The sequence below is a fragment of the Periophthalmus magnuspinnatus genome, chromosome 20 (assembly GCF_009829125.3).
Source record: "Periophthalmus magnuspinnatus isolate fPerMag1 chromosome 20, fPerMag1.2.pri, whole genome shotgun sequence".
Lineage (NCBI taxonomy): Eukaryota > Metazoa > Chordata > Actinopteri > Gobiiformes > Gobiidae > Periophthalmus > Periophthalmus magnuspinnatus.
Window position 1 is genome coordinate 19,898,137 of NC_047145.1, and position 20,874 is coordinate 19,919,010.

Here is a 20,874-nt window from a genome sequence, read left to right on the forward strand (position 1 = left end):
TCCAAACACAATATAAAAACCTGCACTACCTTCTCCCCCCGTCATGAAATATTGATATTCCAACGCAGCCTCCGCGTGACAATGGGGAGACCTGGCGCACAGCGGGGTCAGCGGCTAATATAGGTAGATTTGTGTGTGTGGCGATAGAATATGTGTGTGTTTGCAATGCGTGCCTTATATACCCTTGGGTTAGCAGGAGTTACGACCTGCTTACATTATTAAGGTGAGTAGTAGCCAATGTTATGTATGCCTAAACAGCCAGTCAATTCATTACAGATGCAATCCCCTAAGTACACGACTCCGCGCACGGCTTCCTCTCCTTGCTCTGCCCCCTCTGAACTGTAAAGCGGACAAAATATTGGTGTGATGTCGGGGCGCTTTAGATAAATCACAAACGAGAACAAATTAATAATAGAAATAAAACAACATTAGCTGATTAAGTATGTATGGCAGAGTGGCAGATGTAATTTACAGGCAGCTGGAGGTTCTGTGTCCGGAATAAGGTCTCATTATGGACCCCAATATGTGTGTGTGTTTGCGTCTGTGTGTGCGTTTGTGACTTCATCCTGTTAGTAATCTGTCAGCACTAGTCTTAGCATTATGAAAAAAAGCCCACAATCTAAGGTAATAAGCTCTGTGGAGGTTATGACCATGGTAACTCATTTGTTAGAAGCGAAGGGACACAAATATATGCATGTGTTTTTTAGATGTGGGAGATGCAATAACGTTACTATGAGTGGTGTGGAAAGTCTACTATTAACCTAATGGTCAAAAACACAAGTGGAGGAGGAGAGGCGAAAGAGCAGATTACACAAACATTGCATCATATCAGATACTTTTCATACTAATAAGGACTAGTTTTTTGTAACAAACCCAAAAATATGCAATATGTGTAAGAAGTATTTAGAAGAAAACATAATTAACGTGACAAAAGCGGTATATTATTATGATTTTTTTTAAAGGAAAACGTTTAAACTTCCCAGGATCCCTACCAAAAAACAAACACGCTTTTCCCATTCCTTCATCCGTCCACGGTCTTGAATCACATTTTGACAGTAATACGTGAGCTGCTAATGCTATATAAGGAAACGCTACATACTAATCGTGTTTTCTTATTACTAGAAAAGCGAAAATGTTAATATGGCACGCACGTTTTTGTTTTATCTCGGTTTATAAAAGCAGCTCGTGATTATTCTCGTCACAAATTAGGAAAGTTTTGAGATAACTTTTGGGTCAAGCTAATGAGAACATGTTGGGCATATCTGAGGCTCCTTCATTAAAATCAAGACCAATTGCTGTAGTTACACTCAAGTATTTACATTCATGGTTAGATAAACTTCCTCCTTCCTGTCCCTCAGTTGTGCAGCGCATATCGGACGCATGCGGTCATCAGTTGGAGTACTTACAGTCCAATCCCGGTGCTGATATATTAACAAAGGTTTACAAGGGCACTGTGCTACATATGTAAGTTTGGCCTTATGGCTGACCTTACAATGCACTTAGTATCCTGTACAGGGAGTAATGCAACAGCCACTCCTACAAGCCATTTATTCCAGCTAACGACCGTCAAGCACTCATAAATCAGCATTAGGAACCTCTTTCGCCCTCTCGCTCTCATTTAGTTCTCCTTTCTCTGGCTCCTGGCTTGTCTCTAGTATTCATTTTACCCCTCCCATTACGTTTTTGTCCCCTTGTCTAAGAGCTTAAATTTAACACTTTTAAACAAATTCAAAATGTCTGCGCTCTACTACAAAAACATCCCGTTTCGGATCGCACAGTAAATCACTGACAAAACGCTGGACTGGAAGTAAGTTTGGAGTATATCAGAGCAAGGCCTGTCGCGGTAACACGTTTTGAAGCGTGATATAAAATCGCTACGGAGAAATATCGAGATAAACGGTCATCTTTTATGCCGCAAATACAATGCAGGATAATCCCATTTTTTTAATAAACTGTGTCATTAAAAGGCCTGAGATGCAACAAATGAATAGCAGAACGTGTTTATTCTACCTTCTACAGCTCAAATCTGACCTTCTTACATAAAAACATATCTCAAATCAATCTCTCCACTTTTACAAAAAAACGAGCCCCAAAATATTTCCTTTTATACACTGAACGATAAATCAATATAGTCATTATCGAGACAGGCCTAATCAGAGCTGTTGTGTTTATCCCGGGACTAAACCAGAACAAATCTAGGACTCAACCTGGCGTAAACCGAGGGATTAACACGTTTCAAACCAGGAGCAAAGCTGAGCGAGCGCTAAACCAGAAATTAACGACGCTGGACTAGGCCTAAACAAACAAACAATCAGGTCGAGGTGTAAATTAAAACTCCAGGCTGCTTTCGGCCTTAAGCAATTTAATTAAAGTGTCTAATGGTAAATTTATGCTGACAGCTTTACCCCCTTTAAAGGAATAAAACATTATTTTAGTATTTCTTTTCACCAATAGTGACATAATTAGCCTTCCTATATCTCAATCCCATTTTTGTGGACCCTCTCTTCCCGTTAATGCACTCATGCCTCCCACCCGGGACTCTCCGACGCTGGGAATATTCCTTTCCCCGCTGATAGAGACAGCATTTCTGAAATGTGTAACCCAGTATTGGCACCTCTATTGATTTTAATTAAGCTAATTAGTTCATTATTCCAAGGATCAAACGGGGGCATCCATTACGGCATGGCGAGAGACTGTGAGGTTGGCGTGCGTGTGTGTGGGGGGGGTCTGACTTGGGTGGGGGCACTGGAGTTAATATGGTAATGAAGACGATCAATTATCACTCAGAGCAAAGTCATTAACAACAGCATTAGCATAGTCAACCATCGCAACCTCCTGACCTCCCCTGGCTCGCACTGCCTGGCTCCTCACACTCCCTCCGAGCAGCTATTACACGAGTCTAAGTCTATGAGCGTCGTCGTCTGCAGGAACAACACAGAAGGTCACGCACTTAGAAAACTGTTTTAATGTGGACCTGAAGGAAATGTCCTGCTTTATTGACTGGAGTTACAACGCTGCATGGAAGACAGGAGCTCTTTTACATGCCATTATATAGACAGATATAATCCCGTTCAGAGAATAACGTTTCATTAAATTCACACCAGAAAAAGTCCATTTTTCTAATAGTAAACGCAGAATGGTCTCATTGTTTTTATATAGCGCTTTTCCACCTTCTGGGCACTCGAAGCGATTTACATTAAGGAACAAGTCGCGCTGATACACCGGTGGACGTAGACACTGGGGCGAGGTGGGGGTTATACGTGTCTTGCTCAAGGATAAAACGACAGCGTTCATCTGCGGGGAGCTGGAATCGCACCTCCGACCTGTGGGTCAGTGGATTTGGCAGCTCTACCGATGACGTCGAAGTCAAGAGCGAGGTTCAAACTGTCAACTTTCAGATCGCTGCGCAAAAACTCTACCAACGGAGCGACTAAACGTGTCCTCTTCCCCTCGGTGTCGTCCATTCTCAGGGGTCAAATCTAAACAGAAGTGCGTCGCTGTTACTTTGAGCCTTAGGTGGGACGGATTCTTGGATAGTTTAACGCGCGTGTTGCTGGTTCAATGTTCCATCTCTGTAGTTTATGGAGTCCAAAAATAAAAATTCTTGCGTTCATCGCTGGACCAGCTGTGTTAGCGGTTACTGGGCCTGTGATGACCTTTTCGTGTTTTCTTAGCTGCACATAAGAGAATTAGATTTCAGCGTTGAGATTTTAAAGGAGGGGTCAGTAAAAACACAACATTTCTGATACTGATAATGAATCCCGCTACATTATAAGCTAAATTTTAATATAACGGCGATACAGAAATATACGGAAACCCTCCCACATTGTGAATGATAAATAAACATGCGGATTGCAGTAGTCCTCCATAGAACGCTTTGGATTTCATCATATTATGGTCACAAAACCAACTCTGCAGTGCCCATTACCCCTGAACCCTATTGTGCATCAACAGGACCATAGACTACGATTCAATCAGACGTTAGCCAAGCTCCTATTACCAAGCTCATTGCATCGTTTACATGGTGGAACGACCCATAAGTAGTCCTAAATGCTCTTCATTTGATTGGATTTTACATTATGGACATCAGAGCAGAAATACACAGTTGTCCCCTGACTACCCTAATAGACTGTGGAGTGGAGCAGGGCATTTGTTTAAGTATTTGTTTACCAATTTGGAAGCAGAAAACACTCAAAGTAACTTCAACAGACAGTGAGTTGGCGTGGGAAAACGGAGATTCTCAGTGAAGCCCAGTCGATCACGTTAACATCAATTTCTCTTTTATTTTACAACTTATTTAAATACCAGTAGTTGTGTAAAGTATTTCATAACAGGGGACACATGTATAGACTTCAAGGTAAAATCATCACATGAAAATATCTACTTAGGTAAAAGTATTTAAGCAACTATTTAAAAATGTAGTTTAAGAGTAAAACGTAAAAGTACTGATTACAAAATTATGCATATTTTGATCAACGGTAGCAAGACAAACCAATCTCTTAATTTTTCTTATGAATTTTATGTATTTATTTTCGTTTACTCAAAGCCGAAGCTTGAACTCAAAAACTTTAGTCAGGATGTTACCGTGAACATGGTAAAAATATCTTTTCAATCTTGTTCAAAAATGTAGTGGAGCAGAAAGTACAGATACTGCTCTCAAATGTAAGGAAGTAAAAGTAAAAAGTAAAAAGTATCCACTGTAAAATACTTAAGTAAAGTACAGATACCTAAAAATAAGTACAGTATTTTGCTACTTTTTTGGTTATTTCATGCTTAATTGTAAACAGATACACAAGGACTGAACTCTGTCATATCTGTAGCAGTTTGTGTTTTAAGCCCATTCCACTGTTACTGATGAAAATTAAACTGACTGAAGTTCAAATTGGCAGCTTTGAATGTTGAGAAATGCACATCTTTATATTGCTATGACCCTTTTGCACATAAAGCCAACCCTTTGACCTTGTCTATAAAAGCAGATAAGTACTAAGATGTACAAAGGAGCGTAATTACGTTTCTGTGTGCAAATCCCACTCAGTGTGTGCGGCGACAGAAGCAGGACCACAACTACAGGGACAATACTGAGGTCACTACATCAAGTGTCCCCTCTCTCACTGAATAAGAAAGAAATTACTTTTCAAGGTAAATTGTGTTTGAGTTTGATGTGACCTCCTTTGTTTAGGGTCCTTCCTGATCATCCTTTCAAATAACAGCCTAAGACCTTTTGTTTGTTTAGGATTTTCTTAGCTCACCCATGTTCACTGATAGGCCTTGAACTTGGATTATAACTTTAAAACTATTTTCAGAACAAAGTAGCATTTCTGTTTATGGTTTTCTTTTGGAATAATTACTTTTAAATGACAGAAATTCTCAAATTAATTGAAAAATTGCTTGCTTCTAATCCATATTTAACAGAATTGTGCTTTTCAAATACATTGAATTGGTTAACTACATGAGACCTGTGCAGTCTAAAGCTGCTACGCATATAAACAGTACTTTCTCACAGACATAAAATGAGCTCAAAGATGGAAATTTAATTCCTACACTGTGTATGTACTTACTTCAGTACAGGACGTATGCATTCTCATTCCAGACTTGGTTAAAGTTTCTTTGTGTAAATCTTCAATGGTCTGGATGAGGACTTGGTTCTGCTCTGTCAGGTCTTTCACATAACACTGAAGCACATCCACTTCCATCTATGAAAAGAAAAAAACAAGACATAATTCAACAACGAGTGTTAATTACTCCACAAAAACTAAGAAATATTATTTGGTTAATTAAACAGGTTTAAAAATATCAAATGTATAAAATGTGTTTTTTCATGTGAGTTAAACTTGTGGTAATACATTTTAAAACTGCCAATGTTTCTATAGGGCAGGCTAAGGCTGTGATGGACTGTTCACATCAGCCTGTAAGACTTAGAAGCTCCTTGGTTCTAACAATAACCTTGTTAAGACCAAACAAGGCTGAGGCCGGCAAACCAAACCCATCTCTGAAACCTTGTTACCTGCTCTGATGCACAGGCCGCCTCACACACGCTCCATTGTGTAACTAAATGATGCCTCATGACAATCTTGATGATTAGAAACCTCTCCTTTTCTAAATATGAGTGTGGATCTGTGTTCCTGAGCGCTACCGCTGGGATGGAAACATAATGCAATTTGCCACCTGTTACAAGTGCTGTGGCTTTATGAAAGCACCCCTCTGCTTCCTCCTGTCATTTATCTGACAGGACAGAGGTCATCTCTGATGGCCAAGGCACACTGAACAGGACGCTCTTTGAATTTTGGACCAGATCATACCCTAATGGATAGACAAATCTACACATGTCAAGACTCCTGTTTTGATTCAGGCAACATTATTAGAACACAAAGGTTAGATAAATAGGTTGGTCAATAGCCCTCTGTATATGGAAACAACATATTCTCTTCAACCATTTTCTTCTCATTGTCTTCTTTCAGAACTTTTTTTGCAGCTTTTCCTTTAAAAAATCATGTCAAGAAACTCTATCAACCTTCAAAAGAGTTTTGCTACATTTTAGCAGTTTTGAAGTAGACCTTAACACAGTTAAAAGTTTATTTAATGGTGTAGCAGTAAAAGGTACAGTTGCGCTTTTCTTTCCTACTTTCTGGTTGTCAGAGAATCATTTGCGTTTAGTTACATAAAAACGACTGATGAAACCCGCCCCCACAATAATTTAGTGTAAGGGTCATAATGGCAGCGGTGGGATTCGAACCCACGCCTCCGGAGAGACTGGAGCCTAAATCCAGCGCCTTAGACCGCTCGGCCACGCTACCTTGAACACGTGCAACATGACGTCACATACCTGTTGTAGCTCCTCTCTTTTCATATTTGATGGATTCATGTTAATATTTTCCAGTTTCTGCTCGTGAAGACTTTTAAACTCTTTCATTAGACGTTTAATCTGACCGGCCACACTGTCAGTCTGCGTGGAGCACATATTTAGCCCAATATCTTTGTTATTTGTTTCTTGCTCACGGCTTCTAACAATCCCGCTCACGTCATCTGTGCTGCTCTGACTAGCATAACATGGCACACGTGTAAACTTACTTCAAGTCCTATCCTCCTGCATTTAGATTATAAAAAGTGCCCCTCAAAATAAATGCATATCAAGAATAACGCATATAAACGTGCATATTTGCAGGAGTACGTGTATTACCGTCCCTTGCACCATCTTGGTCGCTATGTTGGGTAACTACAACATTAGAACTTGATTTAAGAGCTATTGGTGAAAAAAAGCCACATTTCCCCTGCTGTTTACCGCTGTGGTGCCGCTGCTGGATTTGATTGGCTTGCTGTGGTCACGTGGGCTCAGGGTTTGACGTCGACGCACACGATTGGCCAGTTTCTGCACGTAAGGCGGAACTTAGCGCCTCTACCCGGAAGTAAGTGTTGTTTTCGTTTGACGGGCAAGAGTCCTCTGCAGAAGGAAAATGGGTGAATATGTGCTCAGTTTTACTATTTACACGTTATTATTATACTCTGAATTGTTGCTTTGTGTGTTTTGATAGCGTTTAGAGCGGTTTAATAAGCGATAGAATAATGTAATGTTATGGATACAGACAGCATGCTTTCTGTTTACCCTGTTATCGAAGTTAAAATCAGGTGATACTGTAGTTTTGTTCTTCTAATTAGCTGTCACTTAGGATGGTAGGCTACTGCTGTTATTCTGTTTCTAGGGAAGAGGTGCCATTTGCTCCCCACATAAGTCCATTTCCCATAAATAATCAGCGTCAGAGATCCAAATCTTCTGCATTGAGATTCAAGGCAAAGTTGATCTTATTGATTTTCAAGAGACTACTCTTCATTTTTTCTCATCCCAATCATCACTCCTCTTATCTGTCTCGCGGTTATATCTCTCTTTTCCAGCAGCTTTGACTGAATTGCCCTCACACACGTTGCCTAACCTAATCCCTACCCTGATTATCACATAATGCTCTTGCCTTATTATCAAAATAGAGCAGATTTAGTTTTTTGTTGTTGCGGAAAATCAACCAAAATAATAGTCATAAAAAGACAAAGAGAATGTGAAAGAGATTCTGAAAAAAAGCTTGCTGATTGAATACAAAGTGTGTGATGAACAAGTATTTGGTAAAATTAGAGCAATTTTGATTTGATTTCACTAATGGATAGCCTAATAACCCACATCGGCGCTAACTTATAAACACCATTATATTTTGTCAGACTCAATTATGACAAATCAAAACACAAAAGCACTTACATTTTGGATTGTCTGAAATAGACTGAATGAATTCCTCACCATTTTTCCACACTGTATAGTCGGAACATTTATTCGCGTTTGCTAAAGTAAATGAATCAGGTTTAATTTGCTTTCAGCCGACCCATGTATACAACAGTTGTTATAAGTGTTTAAGATATCTTGGATAGGAATGGGACAAGATCTTGCGAGACAAAATTGACGCAAGATTATGCACACAGTAGAAAAATTATATTGTGAGATTTTTTTCCCCATGTTTTTACATTTAGATTGGACAAAAAAAAGGGTAAAGCGCTAGTGAGTTAGCTGGTTATTTAGATGAGTTAGTTGAGAAGCTACAGTTCCAAAACACAGTGCAATAGTGCTAACAAAATATTAAATAAATAAATAAATTCTGTGACCAAAATAGTGAACCGGATTGCACAGTTTATTTATTCCCAATCATGTCAAAATCTCTTCTCGACCCAATCTCGTCTTGTGGGAATTGTATCTCATCCCAACCCTAATAATAGGTATGTTCCAGTCATATTACAATTTCAAAGTTTACAAATGCTTCACTGCTACTTTTTAAACTTTCTATCCAAAAGTTAAAGGTCTTTTTCATCGACTCCAGAGAAATCAACTTCAGTGCCCTTAATTTATTATGTGTTGAGCTTTCGCCTTCACATTCATTGTACTTTCTGTTCTGACCTATAAATAATTCATTACTTTTTAAGTTGTTTTTTGCAAAGCCTTGTACTTATTACTCAAACAGCCTGAGCGTACTCAACCTTCATATCACCGAAATCAATTAATTCTCTTAAATAATTTACCTTCTGTGCAAACCAGATTAAGCTGAGTACATTTTTGTATGTGGGATATCTATAACTGATGTGTGTGTTTTTGGCTCTCTATGTTCAGGCCTTAAACACGTGGCTCGGGGAAGTGGAGGGTGATTAGAGACATACATGTATTCAACCAGAAGATCCCTCTGCGCATTTGCACGCATTCATTTTTCATGAAACATACTCATAACAATTAGTCTGGTTCCCGCCTGGGTGATCGTGGCTGGCTCTTTAATGCCCGTGGTCTGCTGTATGACATCACTCTCTTAAAGTTGGAAATCTGACATTCCCATCCGTTTTCATCGCGAGGACATTAGCAGGCCGTGGCTAATAGGCTGTTCCTGGCGAAAGGGGCAATAAAGAGGAAGTGCAGGAGTGGGGGTAAAAATTGCGAGTAGTGAGGAGAAATGGGTTTTATTCACCCGAGCTTTTACACAAATGAATTTACATGACTGAGAGAAGAAAATGTAAAGTTGCAATCCAGCGCGCTTTGCCAAACGCGGGGCCCTACTTCTCGTTACAAGCTTCATACCAGTCCAAGTGAATATTTCTGCATTATTTCAACAAGTATATTATGCCAACAAGCATGGCTAAGTGCTTGGAAATGTACTGGACCAGTGTGACAGCAGCTTACTGTTTTCATAATTTAAAACAGCGTTGTTATGATAGGGATGAGCATCTTTCTGTTGTGACAAATGCTTCATCTAATCTGTCACTAGTGTCACCTTTGCAGCTCTCACCAGTCCTTAGTCTATAGCTCCAAACTCCCATCCAGAGACATTGAAGCCAAGGTCAAGAATAAGAGGTAGACATCCTTTCACTTTTATCTATTGGCTATTCCCCAGGTGTGAGCCTCCAGTGTGGCGGGGGGCCCTGTGTTTCCCTCCTCCTATTGTGACCATTAGAGCCAAGGTCACACTAAATGGCAATACGGGTTTGCATATGGTCCTCTCTTATTTCACATCTATCCCACCTCAACTTGCATTAAAGCCATATATGTAGTCGTGTATGGAGTATGTTTTAAATTATGAATACATTTACATCAGAAGAACTTGCGTAAATAATATAAACAATAAAATATAAAGCCTACCTTACCGTCCTGTATGAATATTCATTGTATATAACTTTGTCCTCTTCATTTGACTCATCGTTTAATGTTATCTGGTTGGGTGATAGTTAATGCGACTCAAGGCAAGTTTAAGTATTTGTATGGCAGAATTCATACACAAAGTAATTCAAAGTGCTTTACAGAATAAGAAAGACATTAAAATCACAATACAAGCAAATAGAAACATAAATAATCATCATTAAATTAACAATTAACAAGAGTCCATAATTAAAAAAAAAAAAAGCAAGGTATAAGAATAAATTTGGCCCTGGATTTCAGTTTTGTCACAGGAAATACTAAATAATATTGTGTAGCATCATTGTTAAATTATTAATTAAACATATTGTCATATTGTGTGGGGTTTTTTTTCGTACTTTGCCAATATTTCTCAACCCTAAGATTGTATGTGTATATTTTCACATTATATATATCGTGTGTAACCCAGATACATCCTGTAGGCCCTAAAAGTCAGATGCTCCACGTACTATTGTTTCCCCGTGTCTCCTGCTTCACACTGGTCGTGGCCCCATTGCCTTGAAGCAATCTTGTAGCTTGTTCTGCGTTAGATTGGATATTGTTGTTGTTGTCTGTATGCTATGGCAGTCAGCCTTGAGTCAGTGCGTTATCTTTGTGTGAGCAAGATGCACTGGCTGAGAGAACAAGGGGAGCAGACTCATGACCTGAATCAAATCAGAAAACCTTTTATAATATTTTCAGCAAAGCGTATGTTAAAGTGTTACATGCCTTTCTGAAAGACCGCCACGACCCGACTCTTTTTTATCATTTTTTTTTATTGAATTTCACAAAACCTATCTGACACCGGCTTTCCAATAGAGGGCATTTTGTCACCAGTTCAGTTGGTTGGATGACCCAGAAGAGTATTATCAAGTCAATATTTCACCTTTCGTTGAGCGTTTCTGCGAGAAAGAGAGAGAGAGGCATCAATCTCAGCCTGCCTTTCTTATTCTGTGTGCAAATGCCCCACTGTCTATTAGATCTGCCGTGTCGCTGTTCTGTAAACACTGGCATTGACTGTGACTTTTGACTATTACATAAGGAACATGGATTTCCAGCTGTCCAAGGTAAAAGCGCTGTAAATTCGAATGCTTAATTTTTATAGGCAGCTTGGCATTGACTGAAGTGTCTGCTTGTTATATATTTGGCAAGTGCTGCAAGTCTGAAGGCAAGCCGTCAATAGCAATCCCGCCTATTGATACGGCAGTGGGCAGGATGTTACTTGGCCCCGGACTCCGACATCCCCCTGATCCCTCTACATCATAATTACATTAATATCGACACACCCTTGACAATAGTCACATTACTATTGATAGGTGGCTGTCAATACCGTGTTTCCCCAAATAAAACATATTCATTCATAACTTGTAAACTGCTCGATAAAAGGCTTTGAAAAGAATATTGGACCCAGCCGGGTTTACTCTCCTGAGGGCTGCTGCCGCCGCTGCCGCTGTAGTGATGGGGATTTCCACTACCTGCTGTGTGTATGTGTGCACATGGATCGCTAGTATGCTAGTGCAGTACAATAGACGCAGAGTACTACTTGTAAAAGCGGTTTAATATCTGCAAATGTAATCAAATAAAAGTATGTGATATGAACAAATACACTCTGTGAAGGTGGTAAACTTGTAAAAATATGCAATGACAAAACTCCACTTAATACTTTCTCTTTTTACTTTTCGAGGCTGTGGTCTTCAGCTATGGACTGTAGGTGGAGTATAGTCATATAGTCAGCTGATACTTTTTGGGGTCAGTATGTATCGTGTGTACTTTCTTTGCACTACTGGAGAATTTGTGGTTACTTTTTAGCTATATGATAAGATTTAAGCTGTAAAAGTTTGAATTAATAACCTGTACAACTCATTACAGATGCAAACTAAGTACCAAAGTGTTTAATTCTGCTGTTTATTTATTTCAGTACTAACGTGTTTTATTCTGTTATGTATTTATTTACCGCAGCTCAAGATTTTTTAACGATATTTTAGATTTTGAATAGTTTTTTGTGGTTTAAATCTGCTTTTGGGTTTTTGCATCAGTGGCATTAAATCGTTTCTCTATTACCGTTTATCATCTACATTTACTTCAGAAATATATATCGAACTACAAAATGTGTTTATAGTAACAGGCCTAAGTCTAAATGCAGTATATGGTGAGACAGAAATACTATCTATCCTACTTTGACTTAAGTTTAGTGCGTAAACATGTGAAAATCAAGATGTCTTTTTCTTATTCTTAACTTATTCGCTGTAAGAATAGGGTAAATTTGCAACCATGAGGCAATTATTAACATTATTTTTAAGTAATTCAGGCTCAACAAATCCAGCTACACAGAGTTATACAGCCCATTCTACTTTTGTGCCACTCAAAACTTGGAAAAGCTAAAACAAAATTACACGGAGGCACTTGATTCACTTTGACAACCCAAGAAAATAACCCCGAAAGGAAGAGGAAAGACGCCACTGGAGTAATTACTGAAACGTATGCTTTTGATTAAAACTTGATAAATAATTTAACGTCTCCAACGCAAATTTTACCTTGAATTCCATTAAGATGTTGCAAAGGTACCTGGAAAACCCTGCAGGTACACTGTTTATTTAAAGTACGCTTGATTCCAGCCATTCAAACCACGTCTTAGCTGTTTTATATAATCTTCAGTGTACTTCCGTTGCAGGCGAGTTTCAATCCTAAACATTGCAGCTGCTCAATAAATTTGTCACACCTGCTTACCCTGGCTTGCATTCACCCTTTTCATTCATTTGCTAATTCTAACTTAGTTGGACGGTGTATCCAGGCTCTATTGAAGCATCTCGAAGACGCAGATGCCCCTGTGAACCACCAAAAAGATTTAAACCATAGCGATTATTTCTTTCCACCTATTTGACAAAGTTGACCATCATATGTGCTTTTTTTTCTGTCAAAAGTGCCATATTTACGCAGCTGAAATCTCTTTTAAAGCCTGATGACAAATCCTGTTCGGGAGGACACAAAAGCCACCGGCAGAAAAGTCCCCCTCTATCACCCCGGCCCTATACCGCTCTGCTATTAGTTAGTTTTTAAGCATTTTGAGGGCAGATAAAACTGGAGAGTATTTCAAACTGGACGCCACAATAGCCAGCTCTAGAATAAAAAAAAAAGTTCCACATTTTGCAGATATTTACGGTAAAGCGTGGACCGTGCCGTTAGCCTAATCCCTGGTGATGTGATTTGTACACAGCCCTATCTCCAGAGGGGACCTTTCTGCGAGCCCCTCATGTGTGTGTTGGTGGGTGTTTGTGTGGCTAAGACCCCCCGCTCGTCTGCATTGCACAGCTCAAAGGTTGCATTTAGGACGGGTTTTACATGTGAAAAGTGATTTCCGTTTGTGGGTATAAAGAGAAAATAACCTCGCTAACAGGATGGGCTGCACCTCCAGGGCCTCATACTCACGGCTGTAGCAGTTTGTCCCAGTGTGTACATTAGTTTGTGGTACATCGGGCGACTGTTGAAAGGGTATTTCCAACTATTGTCCTCGTTGTTTTACATTGTTTCTGGTAAATTCATAGTTTAATTTTTTACGAGATCCGTTGTTTTTGTAGCTGAAATGCCTGAGTAAATGTGTTGTCGTGAAAATCTCAAGGTTTAAAGGACACGTTTAACACAAACACCTTGCGTAATAATAGTTTTTTCTCTCAAACTGAAAATGTAGTTCCGCCTTGTGATGTCATAGTAATACAGGAAGTGCTCCACTGTGTTTTTAAACTTCATACACTTTCAGTACAATTAATTATTGAAAACTACAGCTTCATGACATAAAGAAGAAACAGTGGAACAGAACGTTTTGAGCTTTGCAGATATAGACAGACTAATAAAGCTCAACTCAAACATGTACGAATGAAACAAAACACAACTCCACAGCGGTATTCTAACACAGTTTAAGGGGCACAAGAGTCTTTTGCGTAATATAGGAGGCAAAAAAAACCTCTGGACTCTCAACTTGCAAAAAATGTAACAAAAAAAGAAGCTAAAGTTGTTCAAGTTTGTGCGATGCAAGATTTAAATTGTAAAATGTAATTGCTGCACTAATCTGCTCTAAACATGGCAATGAGACACTTCAGCCAAATGTAAAACTTAAACCATAATAATAGTAATAATAGTTGTTTTTTTTTCTCTCAAACAATGTAGTTGCACCTTGTGATGTCATAGTAATACAGGAAGTGCTCCACTGTGTTTTTAAACTCCATACACTTTCAGTAGATTCATTTATAGAAAACTACGACTTCTTGACATCATAAAGTGATTATTTAAACATGTATAAATGAAGCAAAACACAACTCCAGGTATTTTTTGATAAGGTAACAATATTCTAACATGTCTTAAGGCTCACAAGAGTTGTTTTTTTTTGCGTAATATAGGGCCTTTAAGTGTGTACATGTCAGAGAATGATCCCAGCAGGAGTGCCTTCCTACCAGGAGTGCTTTGGTAGAAGTCTATATGCTCTTAGGGCTTGTTTGATTTTTTTTTTTTTCTGTTAAAAACCCTATAATGACTTTACTCTGACTGTATGTAATATAGATCCAGTACATATAGAGTTGTATTTAACAATTTGTTCAATGATTTTACACTCACTATATCAACTGGCTTACGCTCGCATTGAACTTTTCACATCCTCTTATTCATCGACGTGGGGCTGTATAGCAACACAGCCTCTCTCAAACAACAGTTCAATAAATCTTTCATTTCTTCACCCAAAATCTCGTATTTGGAAAAACATAATGTGCATCATAAAAGACAATTTACTGTGAAACCACATGCCAAACACCCATGCACTGATGGGCTGCAGTTTTACGAGCTGCGGTTTGAAAATTAAGATGAATTTGAGTTTGATCTAGATTTCGTCATCAACAATACCGCTATAAAATCAAATAAACTGACATGCATTTTGTACGTTTTTTTTATTTTCAGGGGATGATGAGAAAAACACAGACGTTCCCACTTCCGAGGCGTTGAATCCAGTGTTGCGGATCAGCCAGCTCGATGCTCTGGAGCTGGACTCTTCCCTGGAGCAGCTGATGTGGTCCCAGTTTTCCCTGTGCTTCCAGAACTTCCGGCCGGGCCTCCTCACCCCCGCAGAACCCGAGCTGAGAGCGCTCCTCCACCTGCTCTTGTGGAAGTTCACCCTCTATCCCAACAGCGCCACAGTGGGACAATCTATTCTTAATGTGCGCTACCACAACTCGCTCTCCGCCTCCCCTCGCTACCGCCCCCTATCCCGAAGGCAGAAGCTGGGGTTGGCCTTTCTCACCGCAGGTCCCCGCTGGCTCCAAGAACGCTCGCATAATTTGTTGGTTGCTTTAGGATTGCGTCCCGGAGGATCGCAGAGGGACGTGGTCAAAACGGGGCTAAGGAACTGCTTCTCCTTCATTTCTAGCGTCGTCCAGTTTGCCAGTCTCATCAACTTTTTGGTGTTTGTGCGAAAGGGGCAGCATCCCGTTTTGGCTGAGAGGATCGTTGGGGCCAGAGCCGTGTTTAGCAAACCAAACGTCGTCCGCGATATTTCGTACCAGTACGTGAACCGTGAGCTGCTATGGCACGGGTTTGCAGAGTTCCTTATATTCTTTTTACCGCTTATAAATACGCACAAAATCAAATCAACTGTTTATACGACTATATTTGGAAAAAAGGATGAAGACAAGGGCGGAGAGGTGGCGTGGAAAGAGTGTGGGTTTTGTGGAGACTGGCCAACGATGCCGCACACGGTCGGATGCAAGCACGTTTTCTGCTACTACTGCGTCAAGAGCCACGGCATCGCAGACGCTTCCCTCACCTGTCCCAAATGCGGAGCCGAAGCGGGGCAGCCTACGCCGGTGGTCATGGAGGTGGAGGAGCGGTGATACGCGCGGTGTAGGAGGCAGTTTAGAGGAGGAAGCTATTTCGGGAAGATGTCTCATGCTGAACGAAAAATAACAATACTTAAGAGACACGGCTATAAATTACAAGATGCTGGAAGTGAAGTGCCTGGTTATACGTGTCGTGAGGTGCCATGTTTTATACAGTTTAAAATGGTTTCTTTCTTTCATTTTTGATTTAATTTTCAGATTTCTTGAATTATTCTTGTGCTGAAATGCAGCGCAACAGTGACCGCCTCTAAAGTAAATTTTAAAGTAAATTTTTCCATTCATTTTTCCCATAGACGTTTCAAAAAATTCAAATATTAAGAGTTGAAAGGCATCGCTGAGGCTAACCTGCTAACCAGCTACGTGCTAACTGTTACGTCCTAACCAGCTACGTGCTACCTGCTACGTGCTAACCAGCTACGTGCTACCTGCTACGTCTTAACCAGCTACGTGCTACCTGCTACGTGCTAACCAGCTACGTGCTAACTGTTACGTCCTAACCAGCTACGTGCTAATCAGCTACGTCCTAACTGCTACGTCCTAACCAGCTATGTGCTAATCAGCTACGTGCTAACTGCTACGTCCTAACCAGCTACATGCTAACTGCTACGTCCTAACCAGCTATGTGCCAGGTCGATTCCAAGTTTCAGAAACAGATTTTAAATAAAACTATAGGTGACTTGTTGTCATTAGTTACCACATTCCTGATTATCCCCGAGCAACTTTTCAAACTTTTAATATAATTTTTATTTTTATTTTTTTTTCCGGAAAGTCTATGAGTAAAATGAATGAAGTTTAGTTCCAGAACCTTGGGGTGGACGGTCACTGTTGTGCTTCATTAAAGATGAAGAGACTGCTTGTCTCTATGGAGAAGTTATACAAGTTTAATGCCATATTGTGGAACATAGATTAACCGTATCTTCATGGACACAAGCCGACGATGCCACCGGGTTAAGTTACAGGTCAGATCTGTGGAGGCGCAAACCTGCTCACCTTTTTTTTTAATGTATTTTTGAGCAATTAAAACATCTGTAACTGAATAAATGAAGAATAGTTGAGTTAATGCCATACTGTGGAACACTCCAGGCGATGAAGTAACCTCTATGGAAATAATGTGGTAGCAGACTCCTCACCAGCAAAGTTACAGAGTGCGGCTTTAGATATATTTGTCAATCAACTCAAGATAATTTAGAAACGACTCAAATAAACGCTTAACATAGACTGTATATATAAATGGACATAGCTAACCTACACAGGAAGTGATCATGGGCGCACTTCCGGCTCCATCGGCTCTGGCTCCAATTCACTTTCTATTGAAAAACTGCTGCCCATTTTCCCGTAACTGCTTCTGTCAGACTCCTCATTTTGGTCTTAACATGTTTGTATTAACCTGCTCTACATGATCCTGGTGTTTTAATTTCACTTTTGTGTCCATAAATCAAGATATGAACACTTTACCTTCAACATCCTCACTCCGGATCGGCTCTTTGGTTGCTATGATACTCGCAGTCGGACGTCAAACTCCCTTAGTCCACTTCTTTATACAGTCTGTGACGCTTAAACGCTAATGCCTTGTTGACCTGTTTATACTGGATACTTTTTTTCCTCTATAACTTGCTATTTTTTACCGTAAAATGCATAATAATGAAAATAGTTGTAAAGTTAAACGCCGCACAAATGGACACGCTCATAAGAGTTTATTAGCGAGTGCTGAGCTCATTGATCTCTCGTGATAAATGTATGTGAGCATATTGACCGTCTGGATCTATTTCAGAGGCCGGACTTTGGACAGATGTGTTTGTCCAGAGCTCACTGGACACTGCTGCGGACCAGACCCTGCTCATATTTGACGAGCGAACTTGTTGATTTATGCTTCAAATTTGCTCTCTGTGTGCTTGTGTGTGTGTTTGTTGAAATGGGAATATTTGTTCTGATGAAAAATGCAGAAAGTCGACTGAATAAATAATGGGGCGGAATTTCTGATGCCTCTCATCATGACCGAATTAGCATTTGTTGTGTATTTTGTGCCTAAATTGTGTTTCAACATCATTAAAATTGATAGAGTGCTACCTCTTGGGTGTTTGTTTAGCTAAGTGCCTAGATGAGGGAAAAGTTCGTACAATCAGAGCTCCCCTCTCGTGCATAGACTGGGCTCTGGTCGTTCTAACTCCTATTATCCGTTTTCACAGCAGCCCAACATGGTGCAGATCAAGGGCCAGCCGGGGGCGTGGATTGACTCTCACTCTCTCTCTCTCCCTCCCCCTGTAATAATCTCTAGGGTGCTCGCCCCTATAAGACTGTAGTAAACTGTACCAAAACCCTGGCAGCCTGCTCCTTCCTCGCAGGCGAATTACTCTCTAATCCCTGTAATGAGTCCAAAGATGCTTATTTATGCCGGAGTTAACCTCCACCAGTGAGCCCAGCCGCGGGCCAAACGCACCCCAGCTGAGTGAAGCCTTTCCCGGGCTGACACAAGACGAGCGTGGGGGGGTTGAGTTCCTCCCCTCTCCCTTCTCCTCCGCTCTGATCACTAGGGCTTAATTGCTGATTGCAGATCAATTGCATCTCCAGGCGTGATGGAAGCCTTTTGGAGAGACGCAGGAGGCAGACGCACTTATACATCGGCCCATAGATGAGATTATTATTTACGTCAAGCGAGCTGGATTAAAGCGTAAAACATCTGACCTAGGTATGTCCCGGAGAATATTTGGAGGATTGAACTTTAAATTATTAATACCACTGACCAATGGGATCTTTATTTCCCCCCACGCAGACCTATTGAATTGATGTGCGGCGTCCTTGATGATAATGCAAGGCCGAAATTAATGAATTGCACGGGTATATAAAGTACTAGAGATGGTACCGCAGGACTCTGAGAAAGTTGGGTCAGGGTTCAAATACGCAGTGATGATTGGTTTGACATTATATCAGATACAGAGAACAGTGTGAGGGGGGGTCTTACATCAAGGACGTTTTAATATATGCGATAACAAAGGGATATAAGGAGGAAAGAGCCGATATTTGTGAGCTCCTGTTATAAATATGACTACAGGGGGGTAAGGTGAAGGGTGTTTAACATGTATTTGTATGTATTTATATGTACTTATATGTGATGTTGCAGATGTCTGAGTGTGAACTGGCTGATATAAATTGACAATCACGCCTCATTTTGCATTTTGCAGTCACCATTTCATCTACAGCACCGGATCTTTTGTAGTATTTGTTGCTTTGGTGACATACTTTTTGTAGTTTTAGTCTCTTTATATATTTAAAAACTTGCTCTTAAGGTTTATTTTGACCCATCCATCCAGCCATTTTCTTCTACTTATCTAGGCCGAGTTGCAGGGGCAGCAGTACAAGCAGGGACTCATAGGCTTCCCGCACCCCAGACACTTCCTCCAGCTTCTCCCAAGGCGTTCCCAGGACTGCCGAGAGTCCCCTCAGCGTGTCCTGGGTCTCCCCGAGGCTTCCTGCTGGCAGAATATGCCCAGAACATCTCCCCCGAGGAGGCGTCCCGAAGCACCTCAGCTGGATCGTCTCGACTTGGAGGAGCAGCGTCTCTATTCCGAGCTCCTCCTGCGTGACTGTGCTCCTCACTGCATCTCTAAGGGAGCCATAGGTGAAGGTAGGACAGTTAAATGGAAAGCTTTGACCATTTACTATTTAATTATAAAGTCTGCTACTCTTATTTCATGTGAATTCTAAAAAGTTCAAAATTATTAGTTGAGGTCTTGTGTTTTTGGACTGGCAAAAAGAACAACAATCGCTTCACATTTAAAAGCAAATCTCAACAGGCTCCAGCACTGAAACTACTTTAACCGCTATTTATTCCTGTTGTGTTCATTTTTATATTTTGTTAAGTCCTTTTAATAGTTATTTTTCATTACATGTTCTTATTCTCCTGCTGTTCTTTCAACTTTGCATCGCAAGATTGTAATTTCCCCACTGTGGGACAAACCTCATCTTATCTCAGAGCACAAGCAAAATAACACAAAATGAGATTCAAACTAACTGAAAAAATGCATTCGGGTTGTCTCAAACTTGAGCTACAGTGAACCTTTTCGCAGCTCTTACCCCGGATCACTAATTGAAGCTCCAGTCTCGGGGGTAAGACCAGATAAAGCCCGAACGCTGCACTAAAGTCTGTTAATTGAGTTGAGCTCTTCGTTGTAAGTTTGATCTGCGCTTTGGACTTAAGCAAAGGTAGCTGCGGCGGCATTAAGCCAATCTGTCGTCGAATCTCTTCTAATTCACAGGCGTAGATGTGAGGAAGAGGAGGAGACTGAGGAAGCCCACATCCCCAGCGGCTATGCAAAGTAATCTACACGTTCACATGCAGTCATTTAGGGAGCAAATTGGCCCTGTGCCCCCTCTGACGAAGGTTTAAGAGAAAGGGAATTAGCGCGGTGAATCCCTAACTCTAACGCTGTGATGAAGCCCTTTATCCACCCGTCCCTCATCTCCATAGCTTTGATCTGGGGCGTTGATTTTCCTGATTAAATAGTTTTTAAAGTAGAAAGCTCCTCTCTAGGCCGGTAATATGAGGTACTTTACTCTACCTATTGTAGCCTCATTGGTTTGGGTGGCTGCTTGTTCTATGGTCCGTCTGTGCTGCTCTTTAATTGGAACAGGGCCCTCGGCTGGTGGATAATAATAAGGATAGTACAATAGCTTTGATTCGTACATGTGTATTTTTATCCCTTGAAAGAATGTTATCATTTAAGCTTACGCCTGGCTTTTAGCTCTTCATTTGAAATGGCTTGAAGGACTGGGAAAGCCTAATGAAATTAAGCAGTGAAAATACCTGTATTTCTTGGC

General features: G+C 40.5%; 1 protein-coding gene and 1 non-coding gene across 2 annotated transcripts; one reads left to right on the top strand and one right to left on the bottom strand.

The window, feature by feature from the left end:
• Nucleotides 1–6,712: 6,712 nt before the first annotated feature.
• Nucleotides 6,713–6,794, bottom strand: trnal-uag (transfer RNA leucine (anticodon UAG)). The gene has a single exon. It is a non-coding gene; the product is annotated as a tRNA-Leu (tRNA).
• Nucleotides 6,795–7,398: 604 nt separating this feature from the next.
• pex2 (peroxisomal biogenesis factor 2) lies at nt 7,399–18,059 on the top strand. Its single transcript, XM_033986150.2, has 2 exons — nt 7,399–7,455; nt 15,125–18,059. The coding sequence occupies exons 1-2, from the start codon at nt 7,452–7,454 to the stop codon at nt 16,051–16,053; spliced, it is 933 nt and encodes a 310-aa protein (XP_033842041.1). The 5' UTR covers nt 7,399–7,451; the 3' UTR covers nt 16,054–18,059.
• The last annotated feature ends 2,815 nt before the right edge of the window (nt 18,060–20,874 follow it).